The sequence below is a fragment of the Anopheles coustani genome, chromosome 3 (genome assembly GCF_943734705.1).
Source record: "Anopheles coustani chromosome 3, idAnoCousDA_361_x.2, whole genome shotgun sequence".
NCBI lineage: Eukaryota > Metazoa > Arthropoda > Insecta > Diptera > Culicidae > Anopheles > Anopheles coustani.
Genome location: NC_071288.1, coordinates 2,717,501 through 2,734,631, shown reverse-complemented (window position 1 = coordinate 2,734,631; position 17,131 = coordinate 2,717,501). Strand labels below are relative to the sequence as shown.

The 17,131-nt window shown below is 48.2% G+C and overlaps 1 protein-coding gene across 1 annotated transcript in view; it reads left to right on the top strand.

The window, feature by feature from the left end:
- Nucleotides 1-1,624: 1,624 nt before the first annotated feature.
- The window catches only part of LOC131258967 (1-phosphatidylinositol 4,5-bisphosphate phosphodiesterase epsilon-1-like), a 20,158-nt gene continuing 4,651 nt past the window's right edge, over nt 1,625-17,131 (top strand). Inside the window, exons 1-7 of the mRNA XM_058260372.1 lie at nt 1,625-2,272; nt 11,555-11,746; nt 11,865-12,010; nt 13,346-13,469; nt 13,569-14,261; nt 16,355-16,499; nt 16,576-17,131. The exon at nt 16,576-17,131 is cut by the window's right edge and continues 303 nt beyond it. Of these exons, the coding sequence (XP_058116355.1) occupies nt 1,625-2,272; nt 11,555-11,746; nt 11,865-12,010; nt 13,346-13,469; nt 13,569-14,261; nt 16,355-16,499; nt 16,576-17,131 (2,504 nt within the window). The remainder of the gene's footprint in view (nt 2,273-11,554; nt 11,747-11,864; nt 12,011-13,345; nt 13,470-13,568; nt 14,262-16,354; nt 16,500-16,575) is intronic.

Sequence of the window (17,131 nt, the reverse complement as noted above, 5' to 3'; positions counted from 1 at the left end):
GAAGTGGTCGTCGAGTTGGGAATTCGCTTTTCCCCAGGTTCAAGGTGTCGGTGTCCGGATCGGTGGGATCTGCCGAGTGTATGTGTATATACATGAGTGTGTGTGTGTGTGTACACATGGATTCACCCTACTGCACCTTCTTGAGGGGAGGACGCGAGGGTTGAATTGGCGGGTTTTATTGATCGCGCTTTTCGTGCGCTTCCGAAAAGTTTCGACTCCATCAAAAAACCTTTGGCGATATTGGTCGGCCGGTATCGGAGCGCCGTTTGCGAAAAGCACCGGAAAGGGTTGGGAAGGGTGGGCAGTAGGGGGGTGGGGTGGCCTGGTTGATTCCATTACCACACCGTGGGGCTGCTATTAGGTTAACGGGGAAAACATGGCAAACTGGAATCGACAGCGAAAATTGGGGTTTCGCCGAGTCCAACCGATCAGGCTGGTGTCTATTTATTCGTTGTTGATTTGGTCGGTGCATTTTGGGAGGAAGAGGAGCGCAGGAGAGGAGGGGGAAGGTACTAGGGAAGGGTTTAAAGCTGAGCCACCGTTCGTTGTCGAATTCGAAACCCCGTTGTAAACTTCGTTTGCCTAGGTTTAAATTGTAGCAAACTTGGTTACCATTTAACGCAATAATTTTAACTTCTCGCGCCCATTTTCACACGCCTCTCGTTGGAAGGGTTTCAGGGATTAGGCACGGATCTGTTTACCAACGTTTTCCGTAAACACCGGAAGCTCATAAATTTTTAGTAACCCCGTCTTTTCCACGTTTCCCGGACTTTTGGCGGACGCAATTTGGAGCAAGTTTCATAGTGTTCACGATTAGGTGAAAGCTGTTTTACACTTCCCAAAATCCTTTACCAAGTGGTGTCCTTCCCTTGGAAAACCATCGCGGAAAATGGTCCCCTCTACGAGGCAGGCATTTGGAATGAAATTACAACCCGTTAAGTATTTAACCACGAGCCAACACCGTTGGGCGGGTAGAAGGACTTGGCTCAACTGTTGCGTCCTGCTTCGGAACAACGAGTTCGTCCTGGACCTGAACACAGCCACATGCACATACAGATGCACTGAATTGTTTCGCGTCCCGCTTTCGGGGACGAAACGTCGCCCCTGACACGGTGAATAATTAATTAACTTTCCCTACCTTTTCTGTTCTACGATTTTCCACAGGAAAACGGCGCTGTCGAGGAGACGCTGAAGGTTGAAGTTTTGAAGGAGTTCTAGTGTAACTCCACCACAATTCTTACACCGTTAGCTGCAAGGTGTGTGTGTGTGTGTGCGCGTGCCTCCACAACTGTCACAAAGGAAACGCGGAGGAAGGTGCAAGCTGATGGAAAATGAAGGAATAAACGGCGTGGAAAAGTGGAGGCACAACAACAGCAGCAGAAACAGCAATAGTACTTCATAAAGTTGTTACCGAGAAAAAGGAACGCGAGAGCTCTTTTGCGGGCAGAAAAGCAGAAAGTTCGCCGAAGGAAAAAAGGACTCGTTGGCACGGAAGAAAAAATTAAAACACGCATTCATCAAACATACAACTTAAGCGCACGCACTCACCAACAAACAAACAAACACGCACGCACAAAACAAGAGAAAATGTCAAATTAATTTCACCGGCGTCGATTAGCGTAACATGCGTGAAGCTTTTCCAAGTCTTCCATTTGATACCATTACCGAAGAGAAGCTACTACTAGCGGTCCCGCAATCGACGGCACAGCGCGACGACCACGACCACGACCGGCCTGGCGTGGAGCTGACGATAATCGGCGCAAAGATAATAATTAATCGTGAGGGCGAAACAATTAAGCAAACATTGGTGGATAACGAGCACGAGCAGCCGAAGCACCGGAAGAATGCTGTACTTGATACTGACGACACAGCGCAAAGCCACGTTGGCCATCTGCCAGCAGCAGTCCTCTCGGCAGCAGCAGCACCAGCAGGGGTGGCCCCAGCAGCAGTGGCAGGATCAGGAGGAGGGGCAGGAACAACAACGGCCACGACGGCGGCTGCTACGGCGGCGGCGGCGACGGCGGCCACGGCCTCCGTCAGCTCGTCGTCGTCCGCGGCGCATCAGCAGCACTCGGTGGCTGCGTCGGCCTCCGCGGCCGCAGCCACCTTCTCCACCACCGCAGCCACCTCCATTGCCAGCGGCGGGCCCGCACTAGCCTCCGCCACTTCGGTGCCGTTCTCGGGCGAGCTGGAGGAGCTCCAGAACATCCTGCACTTTCCCGAGGAGGTCGCGCTCCGGATCACCGACATGGAGTACCAGCTCTTCTACCAGGTAGGCAACTTCCGCACTGTGGTTAAACTAGTGGGCCACAGCCGACCATCATGCGTTTAAAATAAAACACACTCATACTCTACATATCGGGAACTCTGTGATAAAATTCTGACAGATGTAGTTTTTTAATCCACCTAAAAATATTTGATTTTGTTGGAATCTTCAGTCCGTGCGTCGTTCCTGCATAGGTCCATTTATTACGAACCGCAAAAATAGCAAACTTTCGTGAAGTTCTGTATGATTATTTATTGAACAAATTTCTACAAAGTCGAACATAAATGTTGATACTGCATTACACGACTTTGTCTTGCTGCAAGTAGAACATGCAAGCGACAGAACAGAACCATAGCTTTGTTGCTGAAAAACGGATACTTAAAGGACACATTTTCCTTAATGAGGTACTGACCTAAACACTCTACTACTCGAGAGCTTCCACCTTTCGTAGCCAAATCAATCAATTCTGAGTCTTCCATCGTTATTGCAAAATGACACTCCAACATAGCGGAAAAAAATATATACGGAGCCTAGTGTCGAATCGGTGCTAGAAATCGCAAAAAGTCTCCAAAAAATAAACTATTTCTTTTGCATAACGTGATACTAGCACGTCAGAAAGGTGTCCCCTGAAATGTATCCATTTTTGTCTAGCAATTATTTATCGTAGGCAATTGTAGTTCAAAGTAAGAGAGAACTTCGGTTGATTGGCCGTCAATACGAAAAAGACTTTTGATGGATGAATTTACTAAAATAATGTTCGTTTCGTGCATTAATTAATTACATCCATATTAACACTACAAAAATTGCACTAAAAGGATTGAAAGTACTGCCCAAGCTAATGAATAAAAGGCAGATGTCCACCGTTTTGCCTCATTGTGCTACGGGAGGGACACATCGTGAGCTGATTATACATTTTGCCACATGGCTCATCGTTGCGCCGTAATGAAGTTTCACTTCCACTTCGTGCAACTACATCAGCGACACTCATCCCTCCCATCAGCAGGGAGGGATCTGTTCGCAGGGAAGGGACAACAAAAAAAGGAAAACAGCGTGGGTCTGGAACTGAGGGATCGTCGCTCGGATGACGCTGGACGTCAAAGTCTGATTATCCAACAAAACCGGTTAAAAACTCACCTCGTCATCACCTGCAAACCTCACGCTGACGATGGTGACGGTCGCCGGATGATGGATTGGATTGAGTTGCAACCGCCATGGACACCGACCGTCTTTTCTCCTCCTCTTCCTCCCCGCAGCCCTTTCCTTGCGCCGCAGTAAGCCACGAGCGAGTGATTGAAATTCAGTTTAATTTTGGCAAACTTTTCCTTGGCCACGAACTTTCTCCGATCTGCTGGTTTGCCATTCCTTTACCTTCCCACCCTTACCACCCCTTTTCACCTTTGGAGCGAGTTGGTCCCCGCTTTTCAATGCATAACTTATTGCTCGCTGGGAAAGATATTCCGATTTTCCCTTTTCCATCCCCCAGCCTACTCCGTTTTTAACCAACCCCATCGAGCATCGAGCGTCGGTTAAATCTTACAACTTTTGCACAAAAGAAATAGAGCAGAGCGGCAGGAGCCTCACCCTGTCACCCGCCGCGCCAGCATTTTACCTTATTCATGGTCAATTAATACCTTCCGATTGACTGACGGAAAACGGTTCACAATTTCTGTGCGCTGGCCGCGCCGACACAATGTGAAACCGCTTCCGGTTAAGTGAACAGCAACGCTGGTGACAATGGGAGCTAGGAAAATGGTTGTGTCTGTGTGTGTTTGAAAGGAAGAGAATCAACGGTTGCTTTGTGATGAGCTCGTTCGGAAAATTCGTACCTATCCCGGGTGGTTCGACTACTCCGATCATTTAACCCGGTTCCTCTTTTAAAGTACGAAACAAAAGGGCTCGCAAAGGCCTGACAGCCATTTGACAGGTGGTACAGTTAACGAGAATAGTTAACAAGAGCACACACGTACACGTACATGGGAAAAGGTTCGTTACCCTTTTTTTCTCCCCTTTTTTGTTAGTTGGGAGTGGTGTAACATTCCTGCTTTTGCTACGAGGAAATTTCTAACAAACAGAAAAAGAGAAAAACGAGATGAAAAGTTAGCCAAAATCAACAGACGTTCCTCGTCCTCGGACCTCCTGGCAAAATTAGTCGGCCCATCCCTCATCCCGCTTTCGCTGAAACAACTCAATCGCGGTCCGTCACGATAATGGCCCGGGGCAAAAGTTTTCCCTTCGGTTACAGCAATGTTTCCACCCACGCGGGCGGTTTTCCCCATTTCCCTTCGGCAGCTCACTGTAACGGGAAGGGGTCGTTCCGATCGCAGTATCGATTACCCATTGCCCAGAACCGACCCCGTCCGCAGGCAGCCTTGGCGTGGCGCGGCAACATATTGTTTCGTTCGACTCGTTTGAATATTTTCCTCCGCCTCACTGGTTCGTTGGCTCGGAGGAAAAGCTCGCATTCACGTGAAGCAACAGGAGCGGACGGAATCGATCGATATTTCCGGTGCGTGCTCCTGCTGCTGCGATGCCTTCTGGAGTCGATTGATGGGGAAAAATGCTTCGGAAATTGCTTCCACCTTGTCTTTCGGGGGCACACGGGTGTTGCTTTTCCCGGGAAATGGACCACCCTCGCCCCGTCCGACCTCACGTCACTCACTGCGGGTTTTCCTAGGCCGAGGTGTCCTCGGTGGGTGTGTTGTTTGTCTGCAAACACACTCTTCTAGTTTCACAGAAATTAATTATCTTTTCCCCTCCGTCCCAGATACAAAGGAACTGGCAATCTTTTCGCTGAGCATGGGGGTTTCTCCCCCGGGCAGCTGGCGAACTTGGCGTGGGTGGCCGTAATGCGTTTTTCCTTTCGATTCTGTATTGCTAAAATTTTATGGACATCGTTTTGATCTCCTCCTTCGGGTTGGTTCTTTCTTTAACCGGCCGTTCGAGTTTGAGCGCAGAAAACCTGACGTAATCCTGGGTGGAAAAGTTTTCAAATTTTTTTTCTTTTCACTTTCATCAATATTCTACCACCATGTTGGATGCTGTGGGTACGTGGGCAACACACTTTCCTATTTTTCCATTCCCAAAGACGGCAACGAGACTGCGGGAACTAATAAATCACAATACTAAATGTGAAACTAATTAGCTTCATTATGTCTCTGATTATCGGATCATCTTTCGAGCACACCGGACCGTGCGCTGGTGTATGTGTGATCAAGAGGGAAGGGGGGGAACCATCTTCCAGCAATCAATAACCCCACCGTACCAGACCGGAACCGAACGGATGCCAAAAGCCACATCGACCGACCATCGTCCATTCCGTTAGCTCGACGAACGACTTTCGTACGTTTAAATCGTCCTCCGGAATGGGTATATAATAAGAAAATTGGAAGGGGGGTAGGGGGAAGAAAATGGGTCGAAAAGCGGACGGGTCGTAAAACCGAAAAAGAAAAACACGACTGGTAGAAAGTTGTCAACGCAGCCCCTCCGACTCCGGGGGGGGATGGGTTTTTGCAAAATTGACATGGAAAAGATTCGGTTTCCAGATCATTAATCAGTTTCATCGTTTCCTTGATCCCTCGCCTCCCCGTCGCGGCCTCCCACTTTTTACTCCTTTCTCCGGTCGGTCGTTTTCCCGGCGACGACGACGACCACGTGCCACTCAGTGTCCCGGTGGTTTTGGGCGGCCTGACCCCTTCCCGAGAGCGAGAACCGGCTCGGAACGTGTCAACAAAATAATAATGATGTACAGTGGAAAATATCCTGGGCCCCCATCCCGACACGTTCCCCGGAACCGGGTATCCAATAACAACTACTACTTCCGAAACTGTTCACAACTATTCGGTTTCATTAGTTACCCGTGTTTTGTTGCACACAGTGCACACCAGATCAGACCACCACCAGCTGTCCCCACGGGCATTGGGTGTGCCGATTCGCCCGAGGGTGAAGGCAATCAGTGTGTGTGGGGTGGTGGAACGAAACAAGGTCGCCGGTATACACCTCGGGGAAAAATGTTCACGCGCATTGGACGGCGATAAATTTAGACGTGCAGATAATTTCCCATTCCATACTCAAATGAGCAATAATCAATCGGCTGATTGTCTGGCACTAGGGAGCAGAAAAGGGGGGGGGACTAGGGTGGGATTTTCACACAGAATTGGTTGATTTAATGGTTTGTCCGTAATGGGATGGACCCCACGCCGGTTCGGGCTGGTAGCGGATGGCAATAATAAAATTGGCCTCATAAGTCGCCCCCAATCAATACTTCCTGGGCCGGTGTGGGAGGGGGTGTGTCCGAGAGGTGTGGTGGAAATGCGCCTAGCGAGCATGTATCGTTTATTGGCTTCCCTTATTCTCCCAACTCCCGGGCGAGCGGGCAGGACGGAGTCTGTGTCCTATTTATCTTCCCATCCTTGCAAACATTCTTACTGCGTAAGTGGTTTGGGGGAAAGCTGACGATGGTTCATTGGGGGGGAGGAGGGGTGTCCAGCGAAGGGGGATGGAAACGGTGGGTGATAAACCATTTCGCCGCAAGAAGTCGGTCGGAAGCCATGAGAGCGAGCGCCAACGGACGAATATTCCAAATTGATTGCTTTTCTCCCGGCCCAACCCGGCACGGGAGGTCTCTGGCTTCGGCTCCGGCTTCGGTTTTGCGTAAAAGGACGTATTTAATCTCGTTTATGGCACACACCGACAGCTTCATCTCTTTGCCGTGCTCACTTCCCGAAAGTCGATAGATAAAATTGGCCAACGGGACGCACCAACATCAAATGGATCGAACTCGAAAGCCTTTCGGAGCGCCAGTTGGTGACATTTTCCGGACGCTTTGCCCAGAGGAACGCTACGGAGAAAGAAAGGCACTGAAAAAAGCAAACGCTTTCCCCCCGTTCTCGCTTTGTGGCCCCCCTTTTGTGTGTAATGGCCGTCTCAGCTGGAGGTAATTAAAAATTAAAATTATCATCAGCCAACCATAAATAAAAATCAGACTCTTTCGGCGCGGGGAATTCATTCATTTCATGGCGATGTTTATTGTATCCTTTGAACCCTCGAGACCCCTTTATGGTGCCATTTTCTGCCAACTTCCAGCAAAAAACATCAGAGAGCGGTAGTTAATTCTCAAGCACAGTAAATTTCTATTAAGATGCGTACCTTGTACGGTGCGCCGCACGATGGGATTTACATACCTAGAAAAGCATAAAAATTCAAGTGAAAGCTAATTTTAGTTCCACAAACCGAGTATTATGCCGTTGGGGGGAAATATCAATATTATGAAAAGCCAATACTAGGAAGAGTAATATTAAATCCTGGCTTAAATTCTCTCACTTCTTTCAGTTTCACGTCTATCCAGCGAAATTATCCAATTACGTCGAATAATGTAAAGCTTACACATTGTGTTTTTATTCCACCCCTTACTTTCCTGCAGGAGATAGCTTTTATCTATTGTTTTGCTAAGCGTCTACCGCCAGTTTTTCAGTTTTCCAAAGCAAAGCTCCAGCTTTCGGCTCGGTTCCAGATGCATACGGCCATACGGGCGTCGAGCGGCAACTAGAGATAGCTGAACGAAAATAATCTTGCACCGTTCGTCCGCCGCCAACATCCGCATGATATTTCCGCTCGTACGAAGGATCATTTGCGTAAGATGGAGATGATTCTCCCCATTTTGATGGCTGTGAAATATGCCAACGCTCTCATACTATGAGTCATTCGACCCACCCATGTATGTGTGTGTGTGTATGTGTGCGTGACGCAGTGGTTGGAGGATGCAGGGTGGTTTCTTTGTCATGCGAGCATGAGCATGAACATGAGCTTGCTCCATTTCCCCCGTCCGTCGGTGGATTTTAAAACAAATGGAAATTTCTAATCAAGAAGAAGTAACATAACCTACAAGGCGCCACGTGGGACGTGCTGATAGATAGGTGAGGTTGGGGGTAGGTAGTGGGTGGTGGGATTCTCGGCTCGAAGTTGTCTTGGGAACAACTGCGCCGTGCTGGTGTGACTGCTCCGCCCGGAACCCTTCCTTCCTTCCCTTCCGGTGGTCGGAAACGAACGACAAAAATGACAAAATGGCCATCCGTGCTCCATCGACCCCTCTTCCGGTTGGCGTGTGCGTGCCCTCCACCGGTCGGGCGTCCGGTCGGGTGGTCGTTTTCCGGCTCGGTCACGTCCAGGAAGCGTAGAACGTCGTCGCCGTCGGCATCGACACACTATAGTGATTCATAATGAAAACGACCAACCGACTGAAGCTTAACCGAGCGAAGACGGCCATGACATAATCGACAGTAGTACGGGGGGAGAGGGAGGAACGGGGGGAGGGCAGATAAAGAGTGCGGAATGAAATTTACAACAAACTTCAGTGCCATTTTATTACACACATTCCCGCATTCTCTGGGGGCCCGCCGATCCGCATCCGGTGCCGGGAAAGCCTTAGACTTAAGCTCGGTTCTTCCGCCTTCTGCTACATACGATTACAGCACTGCGACTGATACCCGACGAACAAAGTTGCGCGACGGCGAGTTTAGGAGCAACAATTTCCATACAAAACGCCCGGGCGATGAAAGTGCTACCCCAGTGCTCCTCTCCGCGAGTCTATACTTGCAAGCGGTAGCACAACATCGCGAACAAAACACCGCGACGAAGCGATGCATCAGGAGGAATTTCCTCAGCCCACCCCTGTTCGACCCATACTTGCAGATAGAACTGCAACACGGAAAGGTTCGGACCAAGGCGCATTAAACAGGGTAGGTTTGGTAAATGTCGTTGAACTTTTCAAACCATAAAAACCCTGAAGTTGAATCGGAAAATTGATTCATATCAAAACTTAACCATGACTACGATGAAGGCACTTAAAAAATGAGTTATATTAAATACCAATGAAATCAGTTTTCTTAACTGCCAGTATTTTCTATGTATTGCTGCGTTGAACGCGGTATAGGACTTTCTCTCGCGCTTCTCAGGCGAAATCAAACTTCGCAGGAAGTTCTTGAACTTCTTGCTTCAGCGTATATACTCGATCAATAGGTTGAAAATTAGCACTGCACTTGTTTTATCTTGAGCAGTTGCGAGAGTAAGAACGATCGCTCGCACAGCCACCAATCGATAACGTAACGCTATGATGTTCGTTTTATACAGCTGGAAAAAAATATTGTTTATTGATTACTGCGAATGCGAAAAACCAAAACAATCGCTATACATCTCTCATACCATGATTCATCATGATTCATAATGTAAAGAAACAAAATATTATGTCAAAAACATGGGTCTTCTATCGAGCTATTTTTTTCAGTCGTAGAAGTGTAGTGGAGAAATAAAAAACACTTTTTTAAGTGACTGAAAGCGAAATAAGCGAACCAGATCCAAATATTGCGCAAAATAGAATCAATGTGTTCAGTTTGATATCAATCATCACTTCAAACACTGCTCATAATTACCAAGCAATGAAGAAAAAATGAAATATTATTTTGACAATTAATTATGAATTTGAACCAAATGTCAACAAGCCAAAGTAAACCAACCTGCAGCTCTATGAGCCTTGGGCAGTTTTGCCTGCTGTCAGCAGAGTTGTTTTGATTTTGCCACCGCTTGCAGAGTGAAATTGCAGTTCACCAAAAATGTGAAGAAAATAGTAATATAACGGCAGTTTTCGTTAATATTCGGTAAGTAAACGTTATTGTGATAAATGATAATCAGAAAGAATCCAAAACTGTGCTAATTTTTATGCATTTTCTCTTCCAAAGTTCAACGCAAGCAGCAGCGGCACCAGAAGCCCAAACGCGGTGTCTTCACGCGGTGGAATGCAAGTTCCGTGCGGAGATGGCTGATTTTTGCAGTAAAGGCGGCTCCTGGCGAATAAGTGGTTTGTAACGTGGTGTATAAATATATTTGAATAAAAAATGTTCTTTTAATATAAAATTACGACTCAGGAATTTTCCTTTGTACATGATGACAATATATTGAAAACATCGCCTCCATTAAAACACCGCGCATTGTATAAAAAACATCGCGTCACGCCGTTTTTGTCACGCGACCTACATATTTCGCGGGTTCCATCAGTACTCTGATGATACCATGAAAAACGCTCTTTTGATAGTGCAACATGCGTATTTTTGTTACTCGGGTAGCGACAGTTTTGCATGCTACATACACACACACACACATGGATGAAAGCACGCACGTGTCCTACGCAAAGGGAAAACGCGTGCCAGTTCAATCGAGCCGAGATCGAGTTGCTGATGTTATCCGTTTTACTTTCTTTCTTGCGGTGCGGTTATTTTTCTTTTCCTTCTGCTCGGCTCGGCCGAAATTTGCTTTTCCCTTTTATTTTCCGCTCGGTTTCACTTAACGCAAACCGGATGGAGGTCGCATTGGGCCGGGAGGAGCGACTGCCGATCGATTAGAACGGCCGCGATGATAGTCGTCGCCCCGACTTGCGACTGCCAACCGCAAGTTGTAAAAATGTAGACGGCACCTACACACAAACACCCAGTTCCTTTTGGGAAAAACATCCCGTGGATCCAAGTTTTATAGCCCCCGATCTACAGCGCGGTATCTGTCAACTCTTAAGAACACAGTGTTGTTGTTTAAACCACGAACTGTTATCAGGTTACATTCGGTTGAATTCATATAAAATATTCAGTTGAATTCATATAAAACGCATAAGTTATGCGTCTGTATTTAATAAAATGTCGTTAGCTTACTTCACTCATAAAAATATTCAACCTAGTAGGCCAGTAACTAGTATCAAGTAAGAGGCACCTGTCAACGATTTAGTATCCTTTGTTTTGACTTTTCTTTGTAATTAAAATTAAAATATGTTTGCCCAACGGGAAGAATCATTGAAATTTGGCTTTTGGATGATCATTGAAATTTTGTTTCTGAAACCCCTAAAAACAAATTTACCAACGAAACGAAATAAACGAAACAAAAATATTGTGCTAAGACGATTTTTTTTAAATCACATCGGTTAAGAACTATTGCCATGATGTGAATGCACTTTTCTGGCAAAGCCCTTATCTTTTTATCGTTGAACATCTCTTGTATCAACTGGCCTCTGATTCTGTCCAATTATCCAATAGAGATTGATTGGTATTTATGAAAAGTTATGACAAGTTGTTGATGTCAATAAATGTTCAAAGAAGATAATTAAAAGGTAATGTTGGTTTTCTGATACTGATTCCTTCTTCAATTTAATATTGTTGGCAAGGTAAAGTAATATGGTTTCTACTGTAATTTTATGCTATCACAATCGAGTGCCTTGAAGGGTTAACCACAATATTCTTTCTCCAACTTTCGCAGGTATCACCGGTGGATTTTATTAACGACGCCATACACGAGCTGCAAAAGGAACGCTGCGGTGTTGGCGGTGGTGGAGGTGGAGGTGGAGGTGGAAGGGAAGGAAGTGTTGGTGGCGGTGGGCCACAACACATCCCGTCGTCCCAGTGTAGCTTTATATCGTCACTGAATCCCATACGCAAACGATTCGATGAGGTAAGCCTTGGCTGGGTTGGGTTTTCTTCAAGGAGCCTGAAACAAAACTTGTCCATCTTTTTTCTTCAATGTCTTCAAACGTTTGTTTGTTTCCTTTTATTTCCCGTTTCCAATGCAGACCAGCGCGTGGACCAACTATATTGTCCTCTCACAAGGTACACAAGACGAACGAAAAGCGGCCTTTGCATGTCTGTTGCGTGTTGCTATTTCATGCTGGAATATCGGAAACTTCAATGGTGCTAAAGAGATAGTGGATGGTCTAAAGTGAGTTTCGCGTCTTCCTTCCAATTACCACTGTTTCCGTCCGTTTTCTTTTCTTTTACGGTCTGCTTCGGGGGGATTTTTTTTTTTTTATTTAAATTGAGGTCGAAAAGCCTTCTCGTCCTTGCCGGACGCCAAACAGGAGAGACACAGTGTTATTTATATAGTACAAACGGAGAAGAACCACCTAGCAGCTCTCTTCTACACCACTGGACATCATTTAATTAGACCGAGACGAGAGTGCGAACGAGAAGGGTCCTTCCTCTTTTCAACCTTGTTTACTCAACCGGTGCTCGATCCGGTCGGCGCAAGTTTTATATTTTCGCCTCTGTTAAGTTCCTCGTCCTCCGACCATCTTCCAAAGCTCAACCCAACGAAGGATTTGCATTTCAGATTCAGTTTTCTTCCGTTACCGTTTTTGTTTGCCGCCCGCTTTTCATGCTACAATGATGCCAATAATACAGTGATACGTTGTGAGCAGCTCCTCAGAAGTCAAGGGTGCTACGGTCTGTTGTCCGTGTTCCATGACCCCATAACAAGTACCGTTTCCACCGTTCGCTCAAGGAAGTGCCGCCGTCTTCTGCCTTTTTGATGATATTTCCACCGCCATGGGGTTTTTTTGTTTATTGTGTCTTATTGTGGACAAGTGTAACCCAGCAGAAGAACTAATATATAACACCACCGACCACCGACGAAAAAAGGGGCGACCGTTGAGGAAGGGGTTTCTTTCGGCCTCCAGCAGCATTCGACCGACTGTAGGCCGGCGGAAACTACTTGCCTCCGTCGTCCACCGCATCAGCACATCAGCTCTCTGCCTCTTTCTGCCTCGACATTTGCTTTATGTTGCGCTCCGGGGGCGAGATGTTTCCATTTCCTAGACACACACATTTTTTTTATATGTTTTGGCTCCCTTCCGGCCATGATTCGGTTTCGTTTTCTGCAAACGTCCGCACGCCCAGTCGGGTCCCAGTAGGGTTCGGCTTTGGATGACTTCATTTTTTTTTTTTTTTGCAAACACACCAGTTCTATAAATGTGAATTATAATTTGATTACCCAATCGGGTCAGTATCGAAGCTTTCCAGCTCCGGTGGAAATTCCATCGTGGTCGTGGAAAAGCACTTCGTCTTCGTCTTTGCTCTGCAAAGTGTCATGTTTATTCGACTATAAGCCGTGGACGAAAATTGATAAACATTTCCGGCACGTGGCCATGGTCGGGTTTTCGGGGATGCTTTCCAGCGAAATCCTCTGCCGTTGGTCCGATGTTATCGTGTTGTTTTCCATTTCACCCTTGGCAAACTCCCCCCCCGGCCGGGGGAGGACTGGGTGTTTTATTTATAGATCAATCAAAAAAGAGGCATTCTGGACGCTGGCCACGGATCGAACGGGCCGGAACACGGTGTACGAGTTTCTGACGACCGTTTTCGATAGCTTCGAGTATGATAATGCGGTTACGAGGGCGCTGGTGAGTCGTAGCCTTCGATTGCCGGTTCGATCCGTCCCCGGGCTAATGGGTTTTCTCTTCTCGGTTGTTGGTTGTTTTTTTTTTTTTGAACTCCATTAGGCGATACCGACGTGCCGCATGATACCGTACTTCCGGAACCACGTCGACGAGATCAAAACGTTGCTACTGACCGTCCCGCAGTCCACGGCGGCCCCGGATGGCGGTTCGGAGAACCCGGTGGAGAAGTACTTCCTGGGCGAGGCGAAACCGTTACCGCTGCGGGAGGACGAGGAGTTTGTGGCGAAGCTGTTGCCGCTGGTGCTACCGATAGATATCCGTTCCCGGACGCCGGTGCCGGAGGATCAATCGTGCCGGACGCCACCGGACATTCCCTCGGACGAATCGACCGAACCGCTGCTCCTTCCCGACGAGCACGGTGGACCCGAAGGGGAAGAAAGGAGCGACGAGATGGGCGGCGAGGAAGAATCGCTCGAGGATCTGCTGGAGCAGACGCGACTACGAACGGACGCAGCCGTCAGCAGGCTAACGACGTTCATCGAACACCACGACCAGCTGTGCCGGGAGTTGCCGCACAGCCTGCTGGAGTACCTCCGGGCCGCGGCCAACAGTCCGCGCCAAACGAAGACCCCGCTCTACATCTACCAGCCGTCGAACCTGCAGGAACAGGAAGAGGACTACGAGGTGGAGATCGGGAACTACAACCCGGTGCAGCCGCTGTTCTACGATCACGGCATCAGCATTATACCGCTGTCATCGAAACAAACCAACGCCATCGATCATCACATACTGCAGGTGAGTCAATTCAACTACTCCTCAGAAGATGCTCTTCTCCTCAAGTGTTCTATCACTGTCCATACATAATTTATCCAGTAAAATTTTTTAGGGTAATTTCTAAAAAGTTGTTTAAAAACCATTGACTACTGATCTACTCAATTTTAAGCAGCATTTTACCGTGTTCTGTTCAGAGCAGCGTTACTATGGCTACCCGATGAAAACTGCCCCTCTAATCGATTAATGTTGGAGGGATTTTGGATTTTTTTGAAATTCTAAAAGTTCAATTAGGAAGTTATACTGCCTTTGCTATGTGTAATAATTACACACTAAAACTAGTTCTGTCATCGAAAACATATTACGTAAACATCTGTTATGCACAGCATAGCAACGCAATAAGCGTAGCCTACTCCTCGCTGGTATTATACTGGCGCTGAAAACATGTGACCACGAGAGAGAAATTTGATTAATTTTGAAATACAGCCTACTGTTTTGAAAAGATTATAGAGCCGGAGATTATCCGTGATGTATGCGGATCAATTTCCGTTGAGGCTACAATTCTTCTCTAATCAGTCGCTCTTGAAGCGACACATTCATGTCGGTCAATCATTTTGGCTGCATTTACAATTCATGGTGCAAAATGTGCACAGGGAGTGCCGGAAGTGGCGAGTACAGTCGTACAAAGTAGCCATAACCACCACACTCCACAGCGCTATCGTTTGACCGTATCGTGCTGTTGAAATTTATTACGCCAATATTTCAATCAGTCCGTGCGGGGAAGTGGACCATCCGAAATCAATTAAGTTTCAGCGTCCCAAAGTTGCTGGCCTGTCGGAAATGAAAAGCAACATTTTGACCTCCACCATCTCCATCGCACCACCTGGCCTCCAGTCGCGTTGTGCGGTTATATGCCAGATAATTATCATAACACTGGACAGTATCCGTTCCGATCCGATAGACTGATCCAACAAAACCTTCCAGGAATATGGATGGGGATGGGGGACGACAAAGCGGAGAAGCTTCGTCAGGGCATCGGTGTGTTTCGCCCGGGATCACTTCAAAAAGTGCTCAAACGCCCAAGTGTAGCCACTCAATGGCCACTCCATGACCTGTAGAACTCGGCTGACCGCGAAACCCCGACGTCCACGTCCGACCACAGTCGACAGTCCGGATCCGGAGTTTGCTGACCCTCGCTTGATATTCCAGCAACCAATCGGTAAACAATGACCGTCGCCCATTACAACCGACCCCAGGGCGACACCTGTCAGTCGTTCGCTGGGCAGGCTTGTGGGCCGGTTTCCGAGACGAGTCCTCGTCCGTTGTTGTTGTGTGTCGCAATATTGTGCCCGTTGTTGGATTATGGATAGCTTGCGTTGAGTGCGCACCAGCCACGCCTTTGCTCGTGTTTCCGAGCCTTCCGTATGCTTCGTTGATGTAATGCTTGAACACATCAGCAACATACGGGATCGTATGTACGGGGATTCAACCGGGGCGGACTGTTGTTCGCAGCAGTTCCTCGAACTCAGCGGGAGTTGACCCCCACCCCCCCACTTGTGTGGATCCTGCCATCCCACACATCGAACATCGCATCCAGCTCGAAGCGCACCGTTTCCGAGCTCTCGTACTCGTATGTACGTACTTGTTGTGCTCATGTGCGTTATGGCCGACATCAATTTCAATCATCGCAAATATCGAATTATTGTGACCTACATTAATGGGTTTTACGTCTCCCGCACGTGCTGCCCCACCACCACCACCGGGTGGGGGGGTGGGGTGGTGGAGCAGTTGCTCTTAACTGCCATCATCTATCCGGCAGAAGTTTTACCGGTTCGTTCGATGGTGAGGTCGCGCTGGTGGCGATTTAATGAATTACAAATTATGGCATATTTCGGTACCGCATGCCGCAACAGACCGAGGACCTTTCCTCCTGTGCGCGTGTGTGTGGTTGGGCGGGTGTGAGCATTCAATCATTTTGGGGTTTTCTTTCTTCCTTCCCGCGTGCACTCACCTTTCCCACCTGCCCCAATGCACATTATTACACACACACACACTCACACATACTTTTTGTCTCCTCCCCCCCATCACGACATCCATAATTTCAAACGGACGTGTAGATTTTACACCACGGGACGACGTGCGTGCTGTGGGAGCCGGAGACTCCGTCGGATCGATCGTCGTTCGTCTACCTGCGCCTGGAGCGGTCCTGTTCGTTCGTGTCGTGGCAGAAAACTGCCTGGCGACGCATCAAATCCCAGCACGGTACGTTTGCCCATCGTCCCGGGCTAGCAGCCTAAAACCTATGACAGATGTTTCTCCTTTTTGCCCACCCCAGCAGACTTTAGCCTTAATGTCAACCCGGAGGAGATAGTGGCGTGGAAGTTTGCCAATCGCTATGCATCGAACGTCGGCGAGCTCGAAGGCCAGTGCCAGAACCTGGACGAGGGCATGCTGGACCTCGGCACGATCAAGGAGATCAACATGGGCTCGCGGAACCACGAGTACGACGCCGAGATACTGGCCGCCGGCAAGCGCTTCGGCCTTACGCACGTCGAGTGCTGCGTCACGCTGCTGTACGGGAATTCGGCCAGCGAAAACCGGATACTTTGCATCCTCTGCCCGCCGATGCTGTGCCGGGCGTGGTACGTCGGGCTGAACTGGATGCTGCGGGGCATCCGGCGCCAGCAGATACTCATCGACCGCTCGATGCTGTGGCTGAAGGAGCTCTACATCCAGCTGTACTTCGAGGAGGGTGCCTGCAGCGAACCGACGGTTGCCGATGCCATTAAAGCGTTCGGTGGCCGTTGTTATGGCCTTTCGTCGATCAAGTCCTCCTCGGGTACGCAGATCAATGACGCGAGCGAAACGTCGTCGATGACGAAGAAGGATTCGTC